Source organism: Bubalus kerabau, chromosome 6 (assembly GCF_029407905.1).
Source record: "Bubalus kerabau isolate K-KA32 ecotype Philippines breed swamp buffalo chromosome 6, PCC_UOA_SB_1v2, whole genome shotgun sequence".
NCBI lineage: Eukaryota > Metazoa > Chordata > Mammalia > Artiodactyla > Bovidae > Bubalus > Bubalus kerabau.
Window position 1 is genome coordinate 68567604 of NC_073629.1, and position 21678 is coordinate 68589281.

The 21678-nt window shown below is 40.2% G+C and overlaps 1 protein-coding gene across 1 annotated transcript in view; it reads right to left on the reverse strand.

Moving 5' to 3' along the window:
• Positions 1 to 251: 251 nt before the first annotated feature.
• ST6GALNAC3 (ST6 N-acetylgalactosaminide alpha-2,6-sialyltransferase 3) overlaps positions 252 to 21678 on the reverse strand; it is a 623516-nt gene continuing 602089 nt past the window's right edge. The window contains exons 4-5 of the mRNA XM_055585437.1: positions 1632 to 1739; positions 252 to 571 (exon numbers count right to left, since the gene is read on the reverse strand). Of these exons, the coding sequence (XP_055441412.1) occupies positions 385 to 571; positions 1632 to 1739 (295 nt within the window). The 3' untranslated portion in view covers positions 252 to 384. The remainder of the gene's footprint in view (positions 572 to 1631; positions 1740 to 21678) is intronic.

The window sequence follows — 21678 nt, forward strand, 5'->3', positions numbered from 1 at the left end:
ACCTTGCCTCATGAGGCCAAATCCCAGGGATTTTGGAAGTTATACACTGTCCAAGAATCCTGGGCAGCTATCTTGAAGGATAATCTTCCAATTTCTTAGGTCACTGTTGTCATATTACTGGCCTTCATTTCAATTCCAGTTAAATTATAAAGTGCAATATGTAATGTTGAACCTTCAGAAAGAACGTAATGAGCACAACCAGCGTCCCGAGTTCAAAATCCCAAGTTCAAATTACAGGTAGAATCACCATCCATATCTGAGAATGTACAGAAACTTGATCATCGTTGTCTTTATCATCACCATCATCAGCATCAGCATCATTAGCATCACAATCTCAGCATCATGATCACGTCAAGTGGTGTGGCAAGGTCAGAAAAGCCAACATCAAGACACTGTCCAGTTTGGGTGTGTAAATATTATCCTGTGTTTCTTGGCCCATTTAGCAAACACTTTCTTTTCAGTGATAAACCTATGCCCCCCATATGGGGCATGTTCATGAAGAAAATATTCATCACATTCATCTCTTCCTTGTTCATAGTAATGGTAGGGGACTTTTCTATATCCTTCTGTCCTAGAAAAGAAAAAAAAGAAAAGGAGAGAAAGACTGAGATGAAAAATGAAGCACTCATTTATTAGAATCCATTATGTGCCCAGTAAATGCATTACTTGCAAACCCATGCCTGATTCTTGTCCATGAACTCAGTTAAAAGCTATTATACACAAAAGCTTTTAGAAAGACATACTAGGCCCTTAGTGCTTTAATAAATCAAATAAAATTTATGTATCACACCAATTATATGCAAACATAGAGCCATTCTTTGAGGGAGGAAATGGTGTATAATGGAAACAAACTTTGGATAACCTGATTGCTTTAGCAGAGCTTGAGGAAGCTTAATGATTTTCAGAGTAAGATATTTGGTTCATCTGTGCTCCATTATGCTTATAGTTAAAGTAGAAATATTTGATTATGAAGACTGTGGCTTAGGTACCATTTGACAATACTATTAAAACACTCTCTGAATGATACTGTGCCAATTGTTGGTAGGGAAATCTATTTCATTACCTTGATGAAGCATGGAAGGTTTGTTTTATTATCTAATTAGAAACTATCCTACCAGCAGGGATATACTGTGGATAAACACATGCATTTTAAATAAGGATCTGACAGATTACTCACTTAGCAGTGAAATATAATTTCCAGGAATTCTTGTTAAGTATCAGCTTCTCTGAGGCTTCAGGACATTTTGTCCTTCAAGATCAAATATAACCATTGAGTAGATAGCCATTCATCAACCATTAGAGTGGCAGAAACAACAAACCTGTTCTGCAAATTAAATAACCATTGAACTTGTTCTGTATTTTCAAGCCACAAGTCCCTGACATGCCACAGACTAAGGGAAAAATGTTCCTTCTGACATTTGACATTAGACTGTGGTAAATATTTTTCTTTTCATCATCCCTAAAAGTCACAACTTGATGCACTGACAATAAAATGTCATGTCAGCAAAGAATGCCAGGAAAAAAATTGTTGCTTTATCTGTTTCTCAGATTTATGGTATTAAAATGAATTGTGATATTTTGACAAGATATCAGAATTGGAGATGCATAAAAATAACTTCCTGTGATCTTACTTGCAGTAGGTGTCATTTATCATCCCGTAGACGTGAATGCCGTAACAGGCATCCATGGCCAGAATGAAGGTGAACCACCCCGTGCTGAGATAGGAGCCAGACTGGACTCTGTGGGAAGAATGAAAAAAACAAACGACAAACAAAACAACACAGAAGACATACACAGAGCAACAGCAAAGTGTGAGGAGAAGTGAGCAACCTTTCATCAAAAACATAGCACTTGTTATCAGGAAAAAAACATAAGGAAACTTGACAATCTGTCAAAGATACACACTTATTTTGAATTATCTCTGAATAGTTTATAGGCATACTCTCACTCTTACTACCTTAAGCCTAGAAGCTATGTTGTATGGAAGAGAAGCCATATGGCAAATATCTGGAGTCAAATAATCCTGCTCCCTTCAGGTGAAAAATAATTTATTTGACTTTCCGTAAGACACAAATTAGTGCTGTATATCAGAGGACAGGTTTTCTCAAGTTGCTTGCAGCCCTGATGGGAGCTGAATGATAATGGTGTTATCTTACTTACCTGGACATATCACTTCCTTGGAGGCTTGCTGGGCTTCTAAGTGGAAATTGGATGCAGTGTGAGTGAATGACTTGGTCTGTGAAAGCATTTGAAAAGTTTTCCTTCACTGTTTTCCTGGCATCATGAGACAAGATTTTTCCTTTATAAGACCTGTGTTACCAATCTCCTAAACATGTTTTAACTGAGCACCTACTATGCGCCCATCACTGCTGTAGATGACACAGATATATAAATACAGTAAGTATCAAAACAAGGCTTTCTGTCTTCACAGAGGCTAGAGGATTGGATCTGAAGATGGCTATGTTATAACGGTTGATCAGGGAAGGGCTTTTTGATAATAGACACAAAGATATGGGGAAAAGAGAGGGCAGGAGAGGTGAATGGGAAGAAACTATATGGGCCTACTGGGAAGGCAGCCTCATGTGGGCAGTTTTTCAACCCCCTCTTGGTCACCTAAGAATAGGCCTTGGGCCTGGAACACTTCCTTACCAAGGAGTTTTCACAGCCTGTGCTGGACGTACCACCTTGTGTGAAAGTAGCCTCTTCTGTTTCACACTCAGTGTGTACTCCTTTGCTCTGCTTAAGTGACATATAGCACCTGGCCAACCTCACTGCTCTAATTGTTCCCTGCAAAAAGGGGATGGGCTCCTTTGTTCTGTGGTGCAGGAGGGCTGCATGCAGGCCAACAGCCCTGTGTCAGCTGCTGGGAGGGACCTGCTCACTGTGTACTGATGTCCACTCTTACAGCTGACCTTGCTCTGTCTCTTCTTTGTGTGAGGAGAGCACTGTTCCATGCAGTACTTGACTGTGTTGTGTTTTCTTTGGTGGCTCCAATACCAAGATACAGTGGGCAGAAGTGTTTGGATTTCTACTCCTGATGATGAGCAACAGATGCCACTTGCTCAACAGACCATATGATGGAAGAGTGTTCCAGGAAGTGTTCAATATCACAGATATGAGGATGTGTGCTTGTATGTTTAAGAAAGAGATGGGAAGTAGAATAACTGAAGGGGTAGAGAAATTAGATAAGTGCTGATTTGAGGTGTCTGTCAAGTTGCAAATGGTTCAAGGGAATGTTGGATGAAAAGCTGGATCTCCATATTTGTCTTTGGCCAAGACAACCCAATCTATCCAAAACAGATGACTGCCAATCTCCTTAAAACTTTCCCCATGGGGGCATCTGGGTCACCCCAGGTTGTTTGGCAACTGTGTAGCACCACTTTCTAAAAAAGACTAAATTTCCAGTCTTCCACCTAGATGTCTTGGTGAACTGGCACACTGTCCTCTCTCCTCCTCCACTTCACCGCTGGCACAGCACTCCTGCCAGTAGTTTTCCCCACTGATGTCCAACATCCTTGCTGCAGTTCTCCAGGACCAAGCCATCAGTGTGCTACAGTTAGGACCCTGAATCCTCTTATTCTTTCATAAACAGGTACCACTTAGTATCAAATCTCAACAGGTAAGCATTTCAGGAGCAAGGAACTCACAGCGAGGGTTGATAACTGGATTTTAGCCTTTATTTTCTTCAACTTTGGTTGATTTGCAAGAGAAACAAACCCAGTGCATCTATAGCCACCCCCTCTGCCTATTTGTCACCGAGTCTGAAATGCCAATATGTAAAATGACTTCCTTTGTATCTCCTGGTGTGTCTTCTAAATGGAAAACATTCCAGAAACAGTACCACATTGAGTTACATGCACTTTCCTCTGTGACAGGAACAGTTGCAGCAGCATGGGTTAGGAACAAGTGCCAAATGGGTGGGAAGACATAGCACAGGGAGGGGAAGATAGAAGAGAGCAACTTTGCCTATAATACAATGCAACCTGCAGTCAACCCTGCAATTCTGGTGTCTGAGGAGGAACAGCAATAATGGGAAGTGCTTAAAGCACCATCTGCTGAAAACGTCATTTGAAAATGGGGAGAGATCAGAATAGACAGGAGTCTTGACCAAAAGCTCCTAAATAAGATCTAGAAATTTAATCTACATACTGATTTTTTTCCAGTTATTCTTCTGTTGAATTGTATTTTTTCCCCTCTTCTTGCCTTTTCCTTCTACTTTTCTACCTTCCAATCCTCCCTATCCATTCTTCATTACTAGGCTGACCAAGCATTAGTAATGATCATAAAAAATTACAGCATTTATTTGCACATGATGAGAAATGACAGGTCTCACATATTTACCCACTTATTCACCTTTTTTAACAAACATTCATTGGGATCCTATTATGTGCTACCGACTATACTAGAAGTTGGTGATGAATATCAAACATTTTCTTAAAGAGCACACAGTCTAGTGGGGGAGGCCACACATGTTAAAGCAAATAATCACAATATAGGGTAACAAAGCAGAACCTGTGTGTTTCAGAGTTAATACCAAGCACAGTAAAGAACTGAGTGAGGGTATCTGGTTTCCCATTCCAGCTGTGACATGACTGGAATGTGAAGCTTTGGACAACTTAGCTTCTTTGGGGCATCTTAGTTTCCTTTTCCCTAAAATGAGATAGTGTAACTAAGGCTTATCTAAGGTTTACTCTCATTTCAAAATCAAACGATTCTGTGATCATCACTCACGATAGTCAATCTGTTTTCATCTTTAGCCATGTGGCAGTTCCATGCTCCATCCATGTAGGATGTGTAACTAACAAGCATATAACACAATTGGTCAGGTCACAATAAATGCACATTTGTAACATGGGAATGCCTTGGAGTGCCTGGGGTATATATGGAAAGGCTGTACAGTTTTATCTGGCAGTAGTGGTGGCTACCTTCCCTCAACTTTTGGAGGGAAGGTGGCCCTTCCCTCCAAATATGGAAAACTTTCCATATCTTTCTCTTTCACACAATTGCTCATAGAAGGTGCTGGAATGGCTGTCTAAAACCAAAGACACCACCATACCATTGAGGGTAAAGATTAATTTGAGTGAGAAAAAAATTCTACATTAAGTCAAATTGGTTTTCTTTTTAGTGTTCTTCTAGGAGCTGGTCCCTCCACATAGTTGGTGTCAAGGACCAAGATAGCATCAGAAACCTGAGACAAAGGGAGGATCGCTCATGAGACATATGGACCCCTACTTGGCAAAATAAGCTCCCTTGGCTCTTTCTGGTCCAACCCACATAGTTGTTTCTGAGAGTCCAACAGCCAGACTTTCCTAGCAGAACCCTCAAAGGATAAATAGGGTACTGTTGTCAAAGTGATTTCTCTATGTGTTGTCTTCTCTTTACCATAGGAAAAGAGGGTCAAGAATTTCAGGGTTTGGCCTCTGGTCAAAGATCTTTCCATCTCTCCACCTAATAAGGAAATTTTTACCCCATTTCTGATGTCAATGGGTTTTAAGCTTCAACCGATTTATTTTGTTTTTGGAGAGACAGCATAATAATTAGCTTAAAAGCTCTTCGAGCAAGCTGTGTTGCATTAGATTCAGACTAGGAGGTTCATATGGCCCAAGTGCCCTGTCCTACGACCATCACTTAATTAAAGAGTTGCATTTCCCCCCCGCCACTGGTGCCTCTGACATATTTGGATGTAAAATCATATGAGGTTTCCTATCCATAATACTTGCCTGGGCTAGCAAAGTGGTTTCTTCTCAATACTTCCAGCTAATATCCATATAATGATACTTTCAGTGGAAGAATGGCAGCTGCTGGATTAATAGAGGAATTCTTCCAAATAAATGAAGGGGCTTCCCTTGTGACTCAGTTGGTAAAGAATCCGCCTGCAATGAGGGAGACCTGGGTTCGATCCCTGGGTTGGGAAGATCCCCTGGAGAAGGGAAAGGCTACCCACTCCAGTATTCTGGCCTAGAGAATGTCATGGACTATATAGTCCATGGGGTCGCAAAGAGTAGGACATGACTGAGCGACTTTCACTTCACTCCAAATAAATGCCCTGATGATCTGGGTTCCTAAGGGAATTCATTGGCCTGGATGGCACTGCATCTGGGAATTCTTGTAGCTGCACCATTTATAAACTCTCCTGCTGTGTGGGTATACTAGAAAGGAGGAAGTATAAATTTTACACCCCAGTTGACCTTTTGGAGGTTTAATAGAATCAGCGACAAAAAGACTTGAGCTGATACATGTGAAGTTGTTTATGCTTCTTAGCTTGGAGAGACCTAGTGATAACTATCAGATGCCTTAAGAAATTCCAAAAGGGTCACCTCTTGGGCCAAATATTGTCTTGTAATTTGTCAGTCATGCACATAGCACTGTGTACTAGCTGGCCATCAGCCACGGCACTTTTTATACCTTCCACAATTGGGGATCGATAAAAACAATTATTGTTACCTACAAATAAACAATCAAGATTCCCATAGGGATGATAAGAGAATGTTAGCCCCTAATTCAGTACAATAGGAAAGCTTAAATTAATGCAGCAGAATAATGAGCCATGTTGGGGGAGCGGGAGGGGGAAAGGCAAGAGTATTAAAAGGAAGCTATCAATCATTTGTTTCACCAGCCAACTTCGCATCCCACTGCTCCTTGGTAATCAAGACACTTACCACTTGGAAACTGCTAAAATTTACTTGCTCATCTCTTGGAAAAATGATACTGTCAACACCTTGATGTAGCACATGTTTGAAGGCATATCATTTAAAATATGATTTTTCATCTACTTTATTACCAATAAAATATAAGCTACCATGCCCCTTGAAGTTTACCCCTGTTCCTCGATGCTAAAGGCCATCACATGGCCACAGGTGTATGTTGTCTGTCATGCTAGCCTTATTTTTTTTACTAATCCCAATATCTTCATTCACCTGCACGCTTGCTTCTGAGCATGTTCCCTCATCTTCTCATTTCTGGAAACATACTGCAAAGCATTTTTTTCCTAATGCCCGGCAAGCTGGAACTTTCTAGTGAGTGACATGGGATAATTCCAGAGGAGGAACTGAGGAAACAGAAATGGTTACTTTTCAAAAGAAAGCTGACTTACACTGAATTAATCTATTTACAGAATGCTCTCATGACTGAGTGACTAAACACACACATACATAGGATGCTCTAATTATTGAGCACCATTATCTCAATGACTTGGATTCTGAACTCAAGAAGCTTATACTTTGATGGACAAAATAATAGCACTTTCCCTATATCAGGGTTTTTTAAATCTTGCCCTGCTTTAGATGCGATAATTCTCTGTTGTGGTGTATGCCCTGTGTAAGAAGTTCTCTTGCACATTTCACCAGATTCCTCTTTGTTCCAAGCTCCTCTGAGCTCTAAGAGGACAGTAGACTTCTTGACTTGCTGGTGCATGGTCTTTGGCCAAGAGAGATTTGCCATGGGGATGTCTCTGACCCCAAATCAAGGCTCTCCAGGCTCTGCTTATGTACATTCCCATACTTTCTGCTCACTGTCCCACTGGCTTTCCTTACCTAGCCAAGCATCTTGACAAGTCTATCTGAAGCCATTCAGGTCTGGTGTATACTGAATTATTATCTTACCTTGCAACACAGCCCTAAGAATCAACATACTTACTTGGCCTAAACCCAAAGGGAAGTCCCTAGCCTACAATGGGGGCTGTGCAATGCGGAAGGGAAACCAGATCAGGGACCAAGGATGAGGAATCCAGTTGCCTCCATCTCTGTGGCTGCCGCCTCTTCACAGAATGGTTCCTTTGGGGGCCTTTGTTTCTACTGTTTCTAATCCATTTCTTCTACGATCCAATGCAAACAAGGCCCAGGGCATTCCAAGTGAAAATTTCAAAAGCATAATAATCATTTATCAAAGCCCAAAGGGGATCCAAACCCTTCCTACAATGAGGGTTTACTGGAGAGCACAATTGTGGCAGCAGTTTCTGCTGAAATCTGCTATACTCAGGAGCAAAAAGGGATTTTTAAAAAAGACTTAATCAATATTTCATATCTTATTTTAACACTATTGGACCTCAGTTCTCTCATCAATATACTACACTGGCAGGATAAATAAAAATAGTAAAGTGAGTTTCTATATACCTTCCTAGGGAGAAGGAGTATCTGGCAGAATACAGATTATTCAATTAAAAACATTCTTCTATTTTTTTCAAAAGCACATGGATAATGAAAGAATATATTTAAACAAAGACACTGGCCAGGAAAAACAGCTGATGATTATCAGTAGCACCTTGGGATTCAATCTAATATTGTGAACCAGTCTAATGGAAGCAGAGCTCAAAGTGTGGAAACAATTTCAGCTGTCCCCAAGTCATATATTTTTGTATATCATTCGATAGTTGGGAGCTATGGTAATACTCTAGAGTTTGCCCATTATATTAACAGTATATATTTGTACTATCTATCAATGGGATGTGCCCAGCAAATCTTTAGGCAGCAACAACTTTCTGCAAATCAGGTGGCAGAATTCTCCATCTGGGCTTGAATCATTTACAGATGGACATAAACTTTTCAAATGGATAAAAATGTCATACTGAGGAAGATTCCAAAAAGAATGCACTGGACAAAAGGAGTCTAGGTCTGGAGAATAATGAAATATGGACCCTGGGCAAATGGAGAAAGCCATAAATTTTTTAAGACTGTACTACCATCCCGATCAGCTAATGCAAAAATGCCTGAGCTAATCAGTAGACACTTGGACTGTAAATATAACAAATAGTTTTCCTAACATAGAATCAACAGGACTCTGACTAGTGATGAATGCAACAAAATTGTACAAAAGGAGCATAATAAGAAATGACTGTGTTCTTTGCAAAATGTACATTTAAAAGTAAAATGGTTCAGCTCCCAAAGGTATGATTTATGGCTGCTGTAGAAATAGAAGATACCACTCACCAAAATTACTTTGTTCATTCATCTCAGAAATTAGAAGGTTATTTTGCTCCTGCCCTTGGGCTTTAAAGCCCCTTCAATTGGAAACGTTGATTTCTGGGATTTCATTCAATTTTTTAAATGAACAATGGAACCTCAGGAATGACAGGGACGGATAATGGAGGTCTCTTTGGACCACTTCATTAAAGCAGGACTAGATCCTTAACCATTCAGTATTGGCTGAATTGTATCCCCTCCAAAATTTTATGTTTAAGTCTTTACCCTCGTTTTGACGGTGTTTGGAGATGGGGTCTTTGGAGGTAATTAGGTTTACATGAGGTCATGAAGTTAGGGTCCTACTGATGGTACCACTGTCCTATATGAAGAGGGAGAGACCAGATGACCCTTCATGTTACATGAGGACATAGCAAGAAGGCCACAAGCCAGAAGGAGATTCTCACCAGAAACCGACCATGTTGGCACCTTAATCTCAGGCTGCCAGCTTCCAACACTACTAGAAAATGAATTCCTATTCTTTAAACCACCCAGAGTATGGTATTCTATTATAGGAGCCCAAGCAGACTAAGACAACGGGTACCTCTTGGGGCCCTTCCCCAACAAACATAACCTCCTACTCTTTCTGAACTCCCAAGTCTAGTCACATGGGTCCATTTATGGCTCCTTAGTACATCTTGTACCTATCAGATTCTTCCTTTTTCTCTCTTGACTTGTGTACATTTTCCTTCTTCCTGAAATGCTCTCCCCACATCCTCTCCAGTTTCTAATCTTATCAAGCTTTGATTCTGCTTACCCTCGTCCATTAAAGAAAGATTTGGTGAGTACACTGTAGGTGTGAGGCACTGTGCCAGGCAGTGGAAAGACCAAGCTGCCCTTGATCTCAACTCAAGGTCAAGGTGGGGAAACAGACTCAGTGACTGGTTTCAAAAATAGGGCCATCGAGAGAGTAATCCCCTTACAGGTGTTATGAGAATACTGAGGGAAGAGAAACAGATCCTGCTGGAGGGAACTGGGGAAGGTAGGAGGTAAGAGCTGAGCTCCAGACTAAGGGTAAAGACCAAGCAGATAAAGGAACAGGAGGAGACCTTTCAGGCAGGAGGAATAGGCTATGGGACTGCACTGAGGTATGCGAGTAACCAGAATACACAATAGTTCTGCTAGGCCTTCTAATCTGGAGCAAACCTCAAAGCATCATCAGTACTTAATTTCCATGATAAATTATTGTTTAGAGACAGGATGCACAACTAATGCTGATTTATTTATCTTCTTTACATTATGTTTTGAAATATTAGAGATACCTTGATGTTTTATATACCTAGTTTTTTCAGCTGAAGGAAATTTATGGATCTGGCAAAAGTATCCAGGGGGAAAGTGGCAGAATTATATTTTTACTTCCTCATTAAATTCCTCATTAATTCAGAACTGAGAAAAATGTAAACAATATATGATGAAGAATAAAAACAATTAAAAAATGTGTGAGGCTATTGGAAGTACCCAGTGGTATTCAACTGTGTTATAAACTAAGTTACAAGTCATGAGCAAATGCATCTAATCTCCGTGTAGTCTCCAAGCAGACATCCTCAGTATACACCCAAAGGCTCTCAACTTGCTCCACTTAAAAAGGAAACAGTTTTTACATAAACATTTAACTTACCAAGAGTTTTTAAATTATTATTCTTGGACATGAAAATGGATACCATTGCTGCTTTAAAGACCTGAACACTTTGCAGTTGCTTTCTGGTCAAGAAATGCTGAACTAAATGTTCTCTACAGCAACATCTCCTCTACTCGGTGAAGCTTCTCGGAGACGGGATTCTATCATGTGCCCAATCTCTAGCTGTATTTTTAGCACAAGAGTTATTATCACCACTTTATAGATAAGTGTTAATAGCTTTAACGTTAAAACACTTTTTAGAATTTCAGCTGTGGTCATGTTTAAACAATGGTTTTAGGCCATTGACATGGATATGTGCATCAACTTTAAAAAGAAATAAAGGGGTAAGTCCTGAAAATAAAGATCAAGTTCCTTTGGTTTACTTCATTCCCCAGGCATGGCTTCCTTTCAGCCCTAGGATCTTAACATTTTAATAAGTATGTACAAATATCACATTTTAATAAATTGTCCTCTTTGGCTTGTGTCAGCTGAAGGAGGCATCTGTTCCTTGTGACCAAAGATTTAAAGTTGGATTGGTTGACCTCCAAGATCCTTTCTAACATAATGAGTCTACTTAATACTCTGGGTATAATTAGGGAGTCAGTTCTACCAAATCCTTAATTCTTATTAGCTATCACTATTTGATCTGATCCTAGTTCTATACTTAAGCTTAAATAAGTTGCTTCTTTCTAACTTACCCTTCAACTTATCTTGAAATCATGCCCTTCCTAAATTGATGTAGTCTTCAGTATTCTGAATGCTAATCACCTTTCTCTACCTAAGGCATAGGTGCCTGTTCCCTGCTAACCTGATAAAGATAATTAAAGGAAGGTTTTGACTTTCTCTCCTAGTTCTCTTATCAGAAATTCCTTCTGCATATACTTTCCTTAAGACTAAGGCATAAAAAAAAATGAAAGATTATAATCAGGTAAGAGAATAACTAAGTAGATAAGAGATTTTTTTCCTGCCACTTTTAGTTTTTATTTATTTTTTTTTTTGTCTTGTAACTTATTTTTTTTTTTATTTATTTTTTTTATTTTTAAACTTTACATAACTGTACGAGACAGCAAAAGAGACACTGATGTATAGAACAGTCTTATGGACTCTGTGGGAGAGGGAGAGGGTGGGAAGATTTGGGAGAATGGCATTGAAACACTTTTAGTTTTTAGAAGAGAAAAGAAAGGTCTCACTTTCCCTTAGTTTTTTAAGTTAATTGGAACTTGAGTTAAACCAAGCTTTTCCTTTAGAAATTGTTGTAGCACAGAATCAGACTCAAACTTGTTTCTGATAAAAATGCTTTCTGAGCCTTGTTTCACTTTCAAAGTGAAAATTTCTGTTTAAAAATAACATTTTGAAAAGTTGAGGTATAACTGATATTCAGCATTATATTAGTTTCAGTTGTAAAACATAATGCTGTGATATTTGTACATACTTTGAAATGGTCACCACAATGTCTAGTTATCATTCGTCACCACACATACAGATTTTAAAAAATAATTTTTAAACAACTAAAAGTTTTAACAAGGATTAAGACAGGGACTTGAGATGGTTTCACCCCACTGAAGGAGAACTGTGAATCCAAACTTATTGCTAAGGTCTCCAGTACCATTGGGATCATCACGAAGCCAGCTCCAGCCATAGTCAAGCAACCAGCTACACATAATAGTGAAATTTCAAAAATACAAAGCAGCCCTGAATTTCTGGTTAAAATTAGGAATTTCCTGCCTATCTGAATTTACTCTTTCTGAGTAACATGGCTTAATAAATCATGAGGTAAATTATTTTGAGGAGAATATTGGACTTTAAAATCTTTGACTCTGTGGGTCACAATAAACTGTGGAGAATTCTGAAAGACATGGGAATACCTGACCACCTGATCTGCCTCCAGAGAAACCTGTATGCAGGTCAGGAAGCAACAGCTAGAACTGGACATGGAACAACAGACTGGTTCCAAATAGGAAAAGGAGTATGTCAAGGCTGTATACTGTCACCCTGCTTATTTAACTTGTATGCAGAGTACATCATGAGAAATGCTGGACTGGAAGAAGCACAAGCTGGAATCAAGATTGCCAGGAGAAATATCAATAACCTCAGATATGCAGATGACACCACCCTTATGGCAGAAAGTGAAGAAGAACTAAAGAGCTTCTTGATGAAAGTGAAAGAGGAGAGTGCAAAAGTTGGTTTAAAGCTCAACATTCAGAAAACTAAGATCATGGCATCTGGTCCCATCACTTCATAGGAAACAGATGGGGAAACAGTGGAAACAGTGTCAGACTATTTTTCTGGGCTCCAAAATCACTGCAGATGGTGATTGCAGCCATGAAATTAAAAGACACTTACTCCTTGGAAGGAAAGTTATGACCAACCTAGATAGCATATTAAAAGGCAGAGACATTACTTTGTCAGCAAAGGTCTGTCTAGTCAAGGCTATGGTTTTTCCAGTGGTCATGTATGGATGTGAAATTTGGACTGTGAAGAAAGCTGAGTGCTGAAGAATTGATGCTTTTGAACTGTGGTGTTGGAAAAGACTTGAGAGTCCCTTGTACCACAAGGAGATCCAACCAGTCCATCCTAAAGGAGATCAGTCTTGAGTGTTCATTGGAAGGACTGATGTTGAAACTGAAACTCCAATACTTTGGCCACCTGATGCAAAGAGCTGACTCATTTGAAAAGATCCTGATGCTGGGAAAGATTGAGGGCAGGAGGAGAAGGGGACGACACAGGATGAGATGGTTGGATGGCATCACCAACTCAATGGACATGGGTTTGGGTGAACTCTGGAAGTTGGTGATGGACAGGGAGGCCTGGCATGCTGCGGTTCATGGGGTCACAAAGAGTCAGACACGACTGAACGATTGAACTGAACTGAACAGTTGGTGCAGTGGGGTTTCCCTGATAACTCAGTTGGTAAAGAATCCACCTACAATGCTGGAGACCCTGGTTGATTCCTGGGTCAGGAATGTCTGCTGGAGAAGGGATAGGCTACCCACTCCAGTATTATTGGGCCTCCTTTGTGGCTCAGCTGGTAAAGAATCTGCCTGCAGTGTGGGAAACCTGGGTTTGATCCCTGGGTTGGCAAAATCCCCTGGAGAAGGGAAAAGCTTCCTACTCCAGTATTCTGGTCTGGAGAACTCCATGGGCAGTCCATAGGGTCACAAAGAGCTGGACACAGCTGAGCGATTTTCACTTTAACTCTTTTAGGTGGCGCAGTGGTAATGAATCTGTCTGCCAATGCAGGATTCACAAGATGTCAGCTCTATCCCTGGGTCAGGAAGAGTAGGAAGTAGCAAACTGCTCCAGTATTCTTGCCTGGAAAATCCCAAGGACAGAGGAGCCTGGTGGGCTACTGTCCATGGGTTGCAAAGAGACATGACTGAGAACACATATTTATTTTTAATAGGAAAAGTTATGCTGTATCCCTTTATTCCCATCTATTAAACCACTTTTATGTAGCTCACTAAAGAAGGACAATTCAATTAGTAAAGGTCAGAAGCAACAACTGACACATAGGTCTTCAGGGACTGAGAATTTAAGTATCTAACTTAAAGAAGGAGGTTTTATTTGTCATTTTTCCAACATGCTGACTTTCATTGACTACCTTACTCACAGTATCTTTGCCAAATTATAGGCTATCATCAATGTGTCAACAGGCACACTGATCTAATTCTTCTACTCTAGCACCCAGGGATTCCTAAGAGGGGCATCTGTTTGCTCTAGCGGAATACCCAAAGTCAAGTGACTCATTGAAACAATCAGAGCTAATGGAGTCTCACTTACTAAACAAGATTTTTGTCCACTAAGGTAGAATGCTATTCCAATTTAATTCTGCCCAGGAATTTTAGTCCTAAGAAATCCATTTTCATCTGTATTCTTGAGAAGGGATAGGGCTTGAAGTCTATCCAGATTTTTCTAACTGAGCTGGACCCCTTGCTTAGTGAAGAGAAGAATCTCTTTCATAGAGGTGTGTTTTCCCCGTAGTGTTGATACACAGGTTGGCTGGCAAACTGCAGAAAGGAGCTGTGTGTTTGTCGTGTTTACTTACAGTAAGTTTGTATCTGGGAAGAAGCCCTTCTATACACAACCTCCGCATTCCAAAACTTCTCCTGTACTGGGTCTTTTTATTTAAGGACCAACTTTCTGATCAGAGAAAAGATAATGGTAATAATTCCATTCTTTCCAGCAGAAGAGATGACATTTATGTGTCTCTGGAATTCTTCTAGGCCAGTAATTTTTTTCTTATTGAGGTATAATTGGTTTACAATATTGAGTTAGTTTCAGGAGTACAGCATAGTGATTCAGTATTTTTGCTAGTTATTGCAAGATATCAGTTATAATGCCCTGTGCTACATTTTACCCTTGTTGCTACGTTCAATAGTTCGTATCTGTTAATCCCTTACCTATAATTTGTCCCTCCCCTCTTCCCTTTCCCCTTTGGTAACCACAAGTTTGTTTTCTATGTCTGCCAGTCTATTTCTCTTTTGTGTATACGTTAAGCTCAGTGATTTTGTGACTCCAGAGTAGACAAAATTTCATAAAATAGGAACAAGAACACAGAGCAAAAGGAATATATCTTAGAAAATGCCAAAAGAAATATGAAATAGAACTTAGAAAATGCTTCTCATTTGAGAGCATCTGATTAAAATGTGAGTGTTGTTTTCTCCACAGACTTTCCTACATTGCAACAATCACAGAATGTCAGAAATCTCTATGCCTCGCTATATAAATGAAAAGGACATAGGAAAACAGTTGAGAAGCTCCTCCACCTTGCGTCTTTGCTTTCACCAGTTGGTGATAACACTTTGTGCCTATGTTTCTAACTAAAGAGGCTGCAAAGAAATGACGAGAAGAGCTACTGAACTCTGAAGGCTGTTGAACAGCAGCAGGAGATGAACAGAATTGCTCCTATTTTAGGAGCCCACAAACTGGCTTCCCTTCATTCCTCCTCTCTTCCCCTTCCCTCTGCTTAGTCTTAAGTGTCCATAATCATGCCAAGAGGATGCAAAGAACTACATTGTTGCTTTTTGTAGAGAAGATATATGAGGCATGAAATTTTGTGAAAGCCTCACTCCAAAATAAGAAAGTAGATTGAAGGGAACTTAGCCTTCCTGCCTCATGAGCCAGATAAAGGGAAGTGGTGAGTGATGCCAACTAACTGGCCTCTTACCAGCTCCCTCCCCATCATCACAGCCCCGATCCTTGGGCTGCTAGAGCCCAGTATTGCAGACCCCTCCACCATTTTCTCATTCTGAAAAACTTTACTGTCATCAGAGGCCAACATCTCTGATGTGATGATTTTGACTCCACAATCCTATCCCCAGGGCTTCTCTCGTAGCTGTCAGTAAAGAATCTGCCTACAATGCAGGAGACCTGGGTTCAAATACTGAGTCAGGAAGATCCCCTGGAGAAGGAAATGGCAACCCACTCCAGTATTCTTGCCTGGAGAATCCCATGGACAGAAGAGCCTGGCAGGCTACAGTCCATGGGGTCTCAAGAGTCGGACACGATTTAGCAATTAAACCACCACAATCCAACCACTTCCTTCTCCCAGGGACATCCTTTCTTCCTCTTTAATACTTGGATCTCACTCTCTACCCCCAGAGCCTTGGCTCCACTTCCCAGACACAGCACTGATTCCACTCTCTGTAGAGGCATTGTTTACACCGTCTGCACCTTTTCCCAACTCATTTACCACCACTGCTACTGATAATGGGTTCTGATTTTATTGTCCTAGGGATAAAGTCTGGTATTTGTACTTAGTAAGAGTTCTTTTGAAAAAAAAAAAAAAAAAGCTTTCCGGGTGATTATAATGTGATGTGTGTAGCCACGGTTGAAAATCACTGCTATAAATGCTTGTTAGGTTTGAGGATTCTATTAGAAGTTGAGTTCCATTTTATTATGAATTAAATTAGCTTTTGAGGATTAGCCTGAGAATCTAACCACCATTTACAAAATTTGTTTCTTTAGGAAAATGTTTCCCGATTTATAAATAGCTGACTTGCAAACTGACTGAATAAATGCCAGTGAAGGGATGATGGTCACCAAAAATATCTTGGCCTTTTTAAAAGTTTATTTATTTAATTGAAGTAGAGTTGATTTACAATATTAGTTAGTTTCTGATATACAGCATCTCTGCTGCTAAGTTACTTCAGTCGTGTCCGACTCTGTGCGACCCCATAGACGGCAGCCCAGCAGGCTCCCCCGTCCCTGGGATTCTCCAGGCAAGAACACTGGAGTGGGTTGCCACAGCATAGTCATTCAATATTTTATAGTTTATAGTCCACCTAAAGTTGTACAGCAGTGACTTTTTATTTTCTTGGGCTACAAAATCACTGCAGATGGTGACTACAGTCATGAAATTAAAAGATGTTTGCTCCTTGGAAGGAAAGCTACGACAATGTATTAAAAAGCAAAAACATCACTTTGCTGACAAGGGTCTGTATAGTCAAAGATATGGTTTTTCCATAGTCACATATGGATGTAAGACATGGACCATAAAGAAGGCTGAGCGCTGAAGAATTGATGCCTTCACATTGTGGTGCTGGAGAAGTCCCTTGGACTGCAAGGAGATCAAACCAGTCAATCCTAAAGGAAATCAACCCTGAATATTCATTGAACTATAGCCATTATTTGTAATAACTTGGTTGTTCAGTCACAAAGTCGTGTCTGACTTTTTGTAACCCAGTGGACTGCAGCACACCAGACTTCTCTGTCCTTCACAGTCTACTGGACTTTGCTCAGATTCATGCCAATTGAATCAGTGATGCTATCTAACCATCTCATCCTCTGCTTACTTCTTTTCCTTTTGCCTTCAATCTTTCCCAACATCAGGGTCTTTTTCAAAGAGTCAGCTCTTCGCATCAGGGGGCCAGAGTATTGGAACTTCAGCATCAGTGCTTCCAATGAATGTTCGGGATTGATTTCATTTAGGATTGATTGGTTTGATCTCCTTGCAGTCTAAGAAACTCTCAAGAGTCTTCTCCAGCACCACAGTGTGAAGGCATAAATTCTTTGGCACTCAGCCTTCTTTATGGTCCAACTCTTGCATGCATACATGACTACTGAAAAAACCATTTCTTTGACTATACAGACCTTTGTTGGAAAAGTTATGTCTCTGACCGTAGGCAGTCAATTTGTCAACTTAGTTGAATAATTTTGGAATGCAAGCTGTTCCTAAGTAAGAAATTGCTAACATTTTCCCCATGGAACTTTAAATAGTTTACATATATATATACATTTTTTTTAAATGATATAATAGAGACGTGTGTGTGCGCTCAGTCATGTCCAACCCTTTGTGACTCTATGAACTCCTCTGTCAGGCAAAACTCTGTCCCTGGGATTCTCCCAGCAAAAATACTAGAGTGGGTTGCCTTTTCCAACTCCAGAGAATCTTCCCAACCCAGGGACTGAACCTGTATCTTTGGCATCTCCTGCATCATCAGGCAGATTCGTTACTACTGAGCCACCTGGGAAGTCCATAATAGAGATACTTACTGATATATCTGAGAATATATTACATGTCAGAGATACAACCCAGATTATCACACAAAATTTGATAAAACCCATATGTACCTCTTGTATCTATTTACCTTCAGAATCAGATTTCCTCCCAGCTTTATTGAGGTACTAATGACAATTGGTTGATCAGTGGTAAAGAATCCACCTGCCAATGCAGGAGACATGGGTTTAATCCCTGGGTCAGGAAGATCCCTTAGAGAAGGAAATGGCAACCCACTTCAGTATTGTTGCCTGGGAAACCCCATGGACAGGGGAGGCTAGCAGGCTATGGTCCATGGGGTTACAAAAGAGAAGGACACAACTTAGTGACTAAACCACAACAATGACACATAACATATGAAAGTTTAAGGTGTACAATGTGGTAATTAGATGCATGAACACACTGCAAAATGATCACCACAATATGGTTAGGTAACATTTCCATCCCTTTATATTATTACAGTTTATGTGTGCTTGACATTTAAGATTTATTCTCTCAAAAATTTTCAGGTATATAATACAGTATTGTCAATTATAGGTACCATACTGCACATTAGAGCCCCAGCTCTTAGTTATCTTGTAGTTAAGATAGAAAAAAAAAAATCCTTTTTTTGGGTCAGTTGAACCATAGCTCAGTAAAAAATTCCTATTTCATCTATCAGGATTAAAGTGTGCTCTGTATTTTTTTTTAATAAATAACAAATCATACCACAGGGGTGGCCATATATGGTGCTCCAAAGAAAAGAGAATAAACAAATATGGGGCTCCAGAAGGTGGAAATATGTGTTTTTGTAATTGATGGTACCCACAGTGGATTTCACAGTGGACTGTGAAGAAAGCTGAGCACCGAAGAATTGATGCTTTTGAACTGTGGTGTTGCAGAAGACTCTTGAGAGTCCCTTGGACTGCAAGGAGATACAACCAGTCCATTCTAAAGGAGATCAGCCCTGGGATTTCTTTGGAAGGAATGATGCTAAAGCTGAAACTCCAATACTTTGGCCACCTCATGCGAAGAGTTGACTCATTGGAAAAGACTCTGATGCTGGGAGGGATTGGGGGCAAGAGGAGAAGGGGACGACAGAGGATGAGATGGCTGGATGGCATCACTGACTCAATGGACGTGAGTCTGAGTGAACTCCGGGAGTTGGTGATGGACAGGGAGGCCTGGCGTGCTGCGATTCATGGGGTTGCAAAGAGTCAGACACGACTGAACGGAACTGAACATCAAGGAGTGTATTCATTGTTAAATTCCGGCAATCATGAGATAACATATCAAGTTACCTAAGTTAATTTTAGTCTCTTGAATTTTTCACTGCAAAGCAAACTCTCAGAAAATTAAGTGTCATCTGTACCTTCCTGAAGTTATAAAGCACATATTTAATAGAATCTAGTGGCAATTAATGTCTTAGGTGACTCTGCAGACACAGGGAAGACTCTCCCTCCCTGTGACCGCTGTCCTGCACCCCTCTTGTCACTGCTGCCGCCAGTTTTGCAATAAACAAAGTCCAGAAAGTGACATTTGCATACTAGCCTCCCCTTGGCAGGAAAGTTTCAGTCTTCCTGTCAGCACAAAGCTCATTCAACTATGAGCTTTGTTCAGCCTCAGAAGTGCCATTTTATTTATCAGGAGGCCATTTTCCAATTTTTAAATGGCTTTGGACCCACCACTTCTTTGAGCAACCCTGACTGTAAGAGTATTTGCCATTCACCTCGGGCTGTGCTAGCAATCCTCCATAATTAGCATGCTGCTAATAGGACTAATAATGCACGTGGGATGGTGTCCAGCCTTATTGAGACACCTTTCTAAAACCCAAACTTTCCATGGCTGATTTGCACATTGTGAGAGAAGAAAATCTAAGTGCTCAAAGCTGTGGTGCTGCGAGTACTGCTTCCTTCCGTTCGTGGTTTGAGAATTAATGGCAATATTAACACAGCCAAGAGAGATGTCAGATAGTAGATGGCTCCAGCTCCCAAATTATCTCATTTAATTTGTTTGGATGATGGCTCTATGATTCTGCAGGATATGTGCATCACCCTTGACTCTGCCCTCTTCCTCATCTTTCACATCCCATTAGTTACTGAGTTGTGTTAACTCTTCACATTCTCTCTCACATCTGTTTCTTTGTATCCCTCTACTACTTTAAAGGACTTTCCTAGTGCCTCCGTGGTAAAAAATCTGCCTGCCAATACAGTTGATGCCGGTTTGATCTGTGATTTGGGAAGACCCACTGGAGAAGGAAATGGCAACCCACTCCAGTATTCTTGCCAAGGAAATCCCATGGACAGAGGATCCTGGTGAGCTATGACTCATGGGGTCACAAAAGAGTTGGGCACAACTTAGCAACTACAACAACACACTACTTTGAAACCCTGGGTAACAAAGCAGCTTAGATGTAGGCTTCAGATTAGTACAGCGAGCCACTGAGGTACATCTCTGAAATCTGTGTATACATTTGACAGAAGGGAATGAGGTAGTGTCTGGGCTAGTGGCAAAACAGTGGATACAAATGCAGCCTCAGGGAGCCACTACCAACGAGCAAGATGTCCCTTCACAATCTTGGCATTTTCTTTATAATCATAAAAAATAGGAAGCAAGGACAGTGGCAAAAATTTTTAAAGGGGAAACATTTAAGCACTGCTGTGGAGAAAGATATGTTTTCCTATCACCCTACCCAATAATTTTCTCTAGTCACTGGTGACTTTATTGTGGAAACAGCCTCTCCGTATTTCCTGGTGAGGTGTTGAAACTGAAAAAGCACAAGCTGGGCTAGACACAAAATCAATATTCTTTGATTCGGTTTCAGCTCTTCACTGGGGCACTTGCCCTCATCATCTCCTTCAAGAAGGCAATGCAAAGGAAAATCAGATTTTTCTTTAATTAAGGGTAAGGAATGATTTCTAGCTTTGTTTTAATCAAGGTGCTTCAAAGAACTCAGAACCTCACGGCCATTCAAGTCTTGATTTCATATTACAACATAGCACCAAAAACTTCTTTTGATTATGATCAGTTTTTCCTTTGTACACTGTTACAAAAGTAACAGCATTTAATAAGCATGTTAAACATAGGCTGAGCACTATTAAGTGGCAGGAAATTTGAGTGTATGAATGGATGAATTAGTTCCTCCCAACAAGTCACCTAGCCAAACGTGCTTTTGTGAAGAGTGGGATGGAGCATGGAGAAGGAACCATTTTTCTATTGACAACCATTATTTCCCTCTAACACACGTACTTCCTTTCTTGGCATTCATAACATTATGGAGGGCAACTCAGGGATATGTGATCTTAGCAGTTTCTTTTTGTCTTAAAAGAAATACATCCAGGATTTGTTAGAGGATTACATCTCATGCAATTCGTGCTTTAGACAAAGGTATACTAGTTTTATTTTTAGCTACCCAGCATGTGAAAATACAAAGAGAAAAAAAAATTGGTAACTTACTAGCTTATTTACAAAGAATCATTTTTGAATATTGAGTTCATTTGAATATGCTGAAATATCTGAAATGATTATTGTATCTTGAAAGTACTGAGGGAAAGAAAACTGAAATTTAAAGATCCAGTGCTAAGAAAAGCACCAATTAATAAAGGATTAAAAAACAATATATGTTTAGC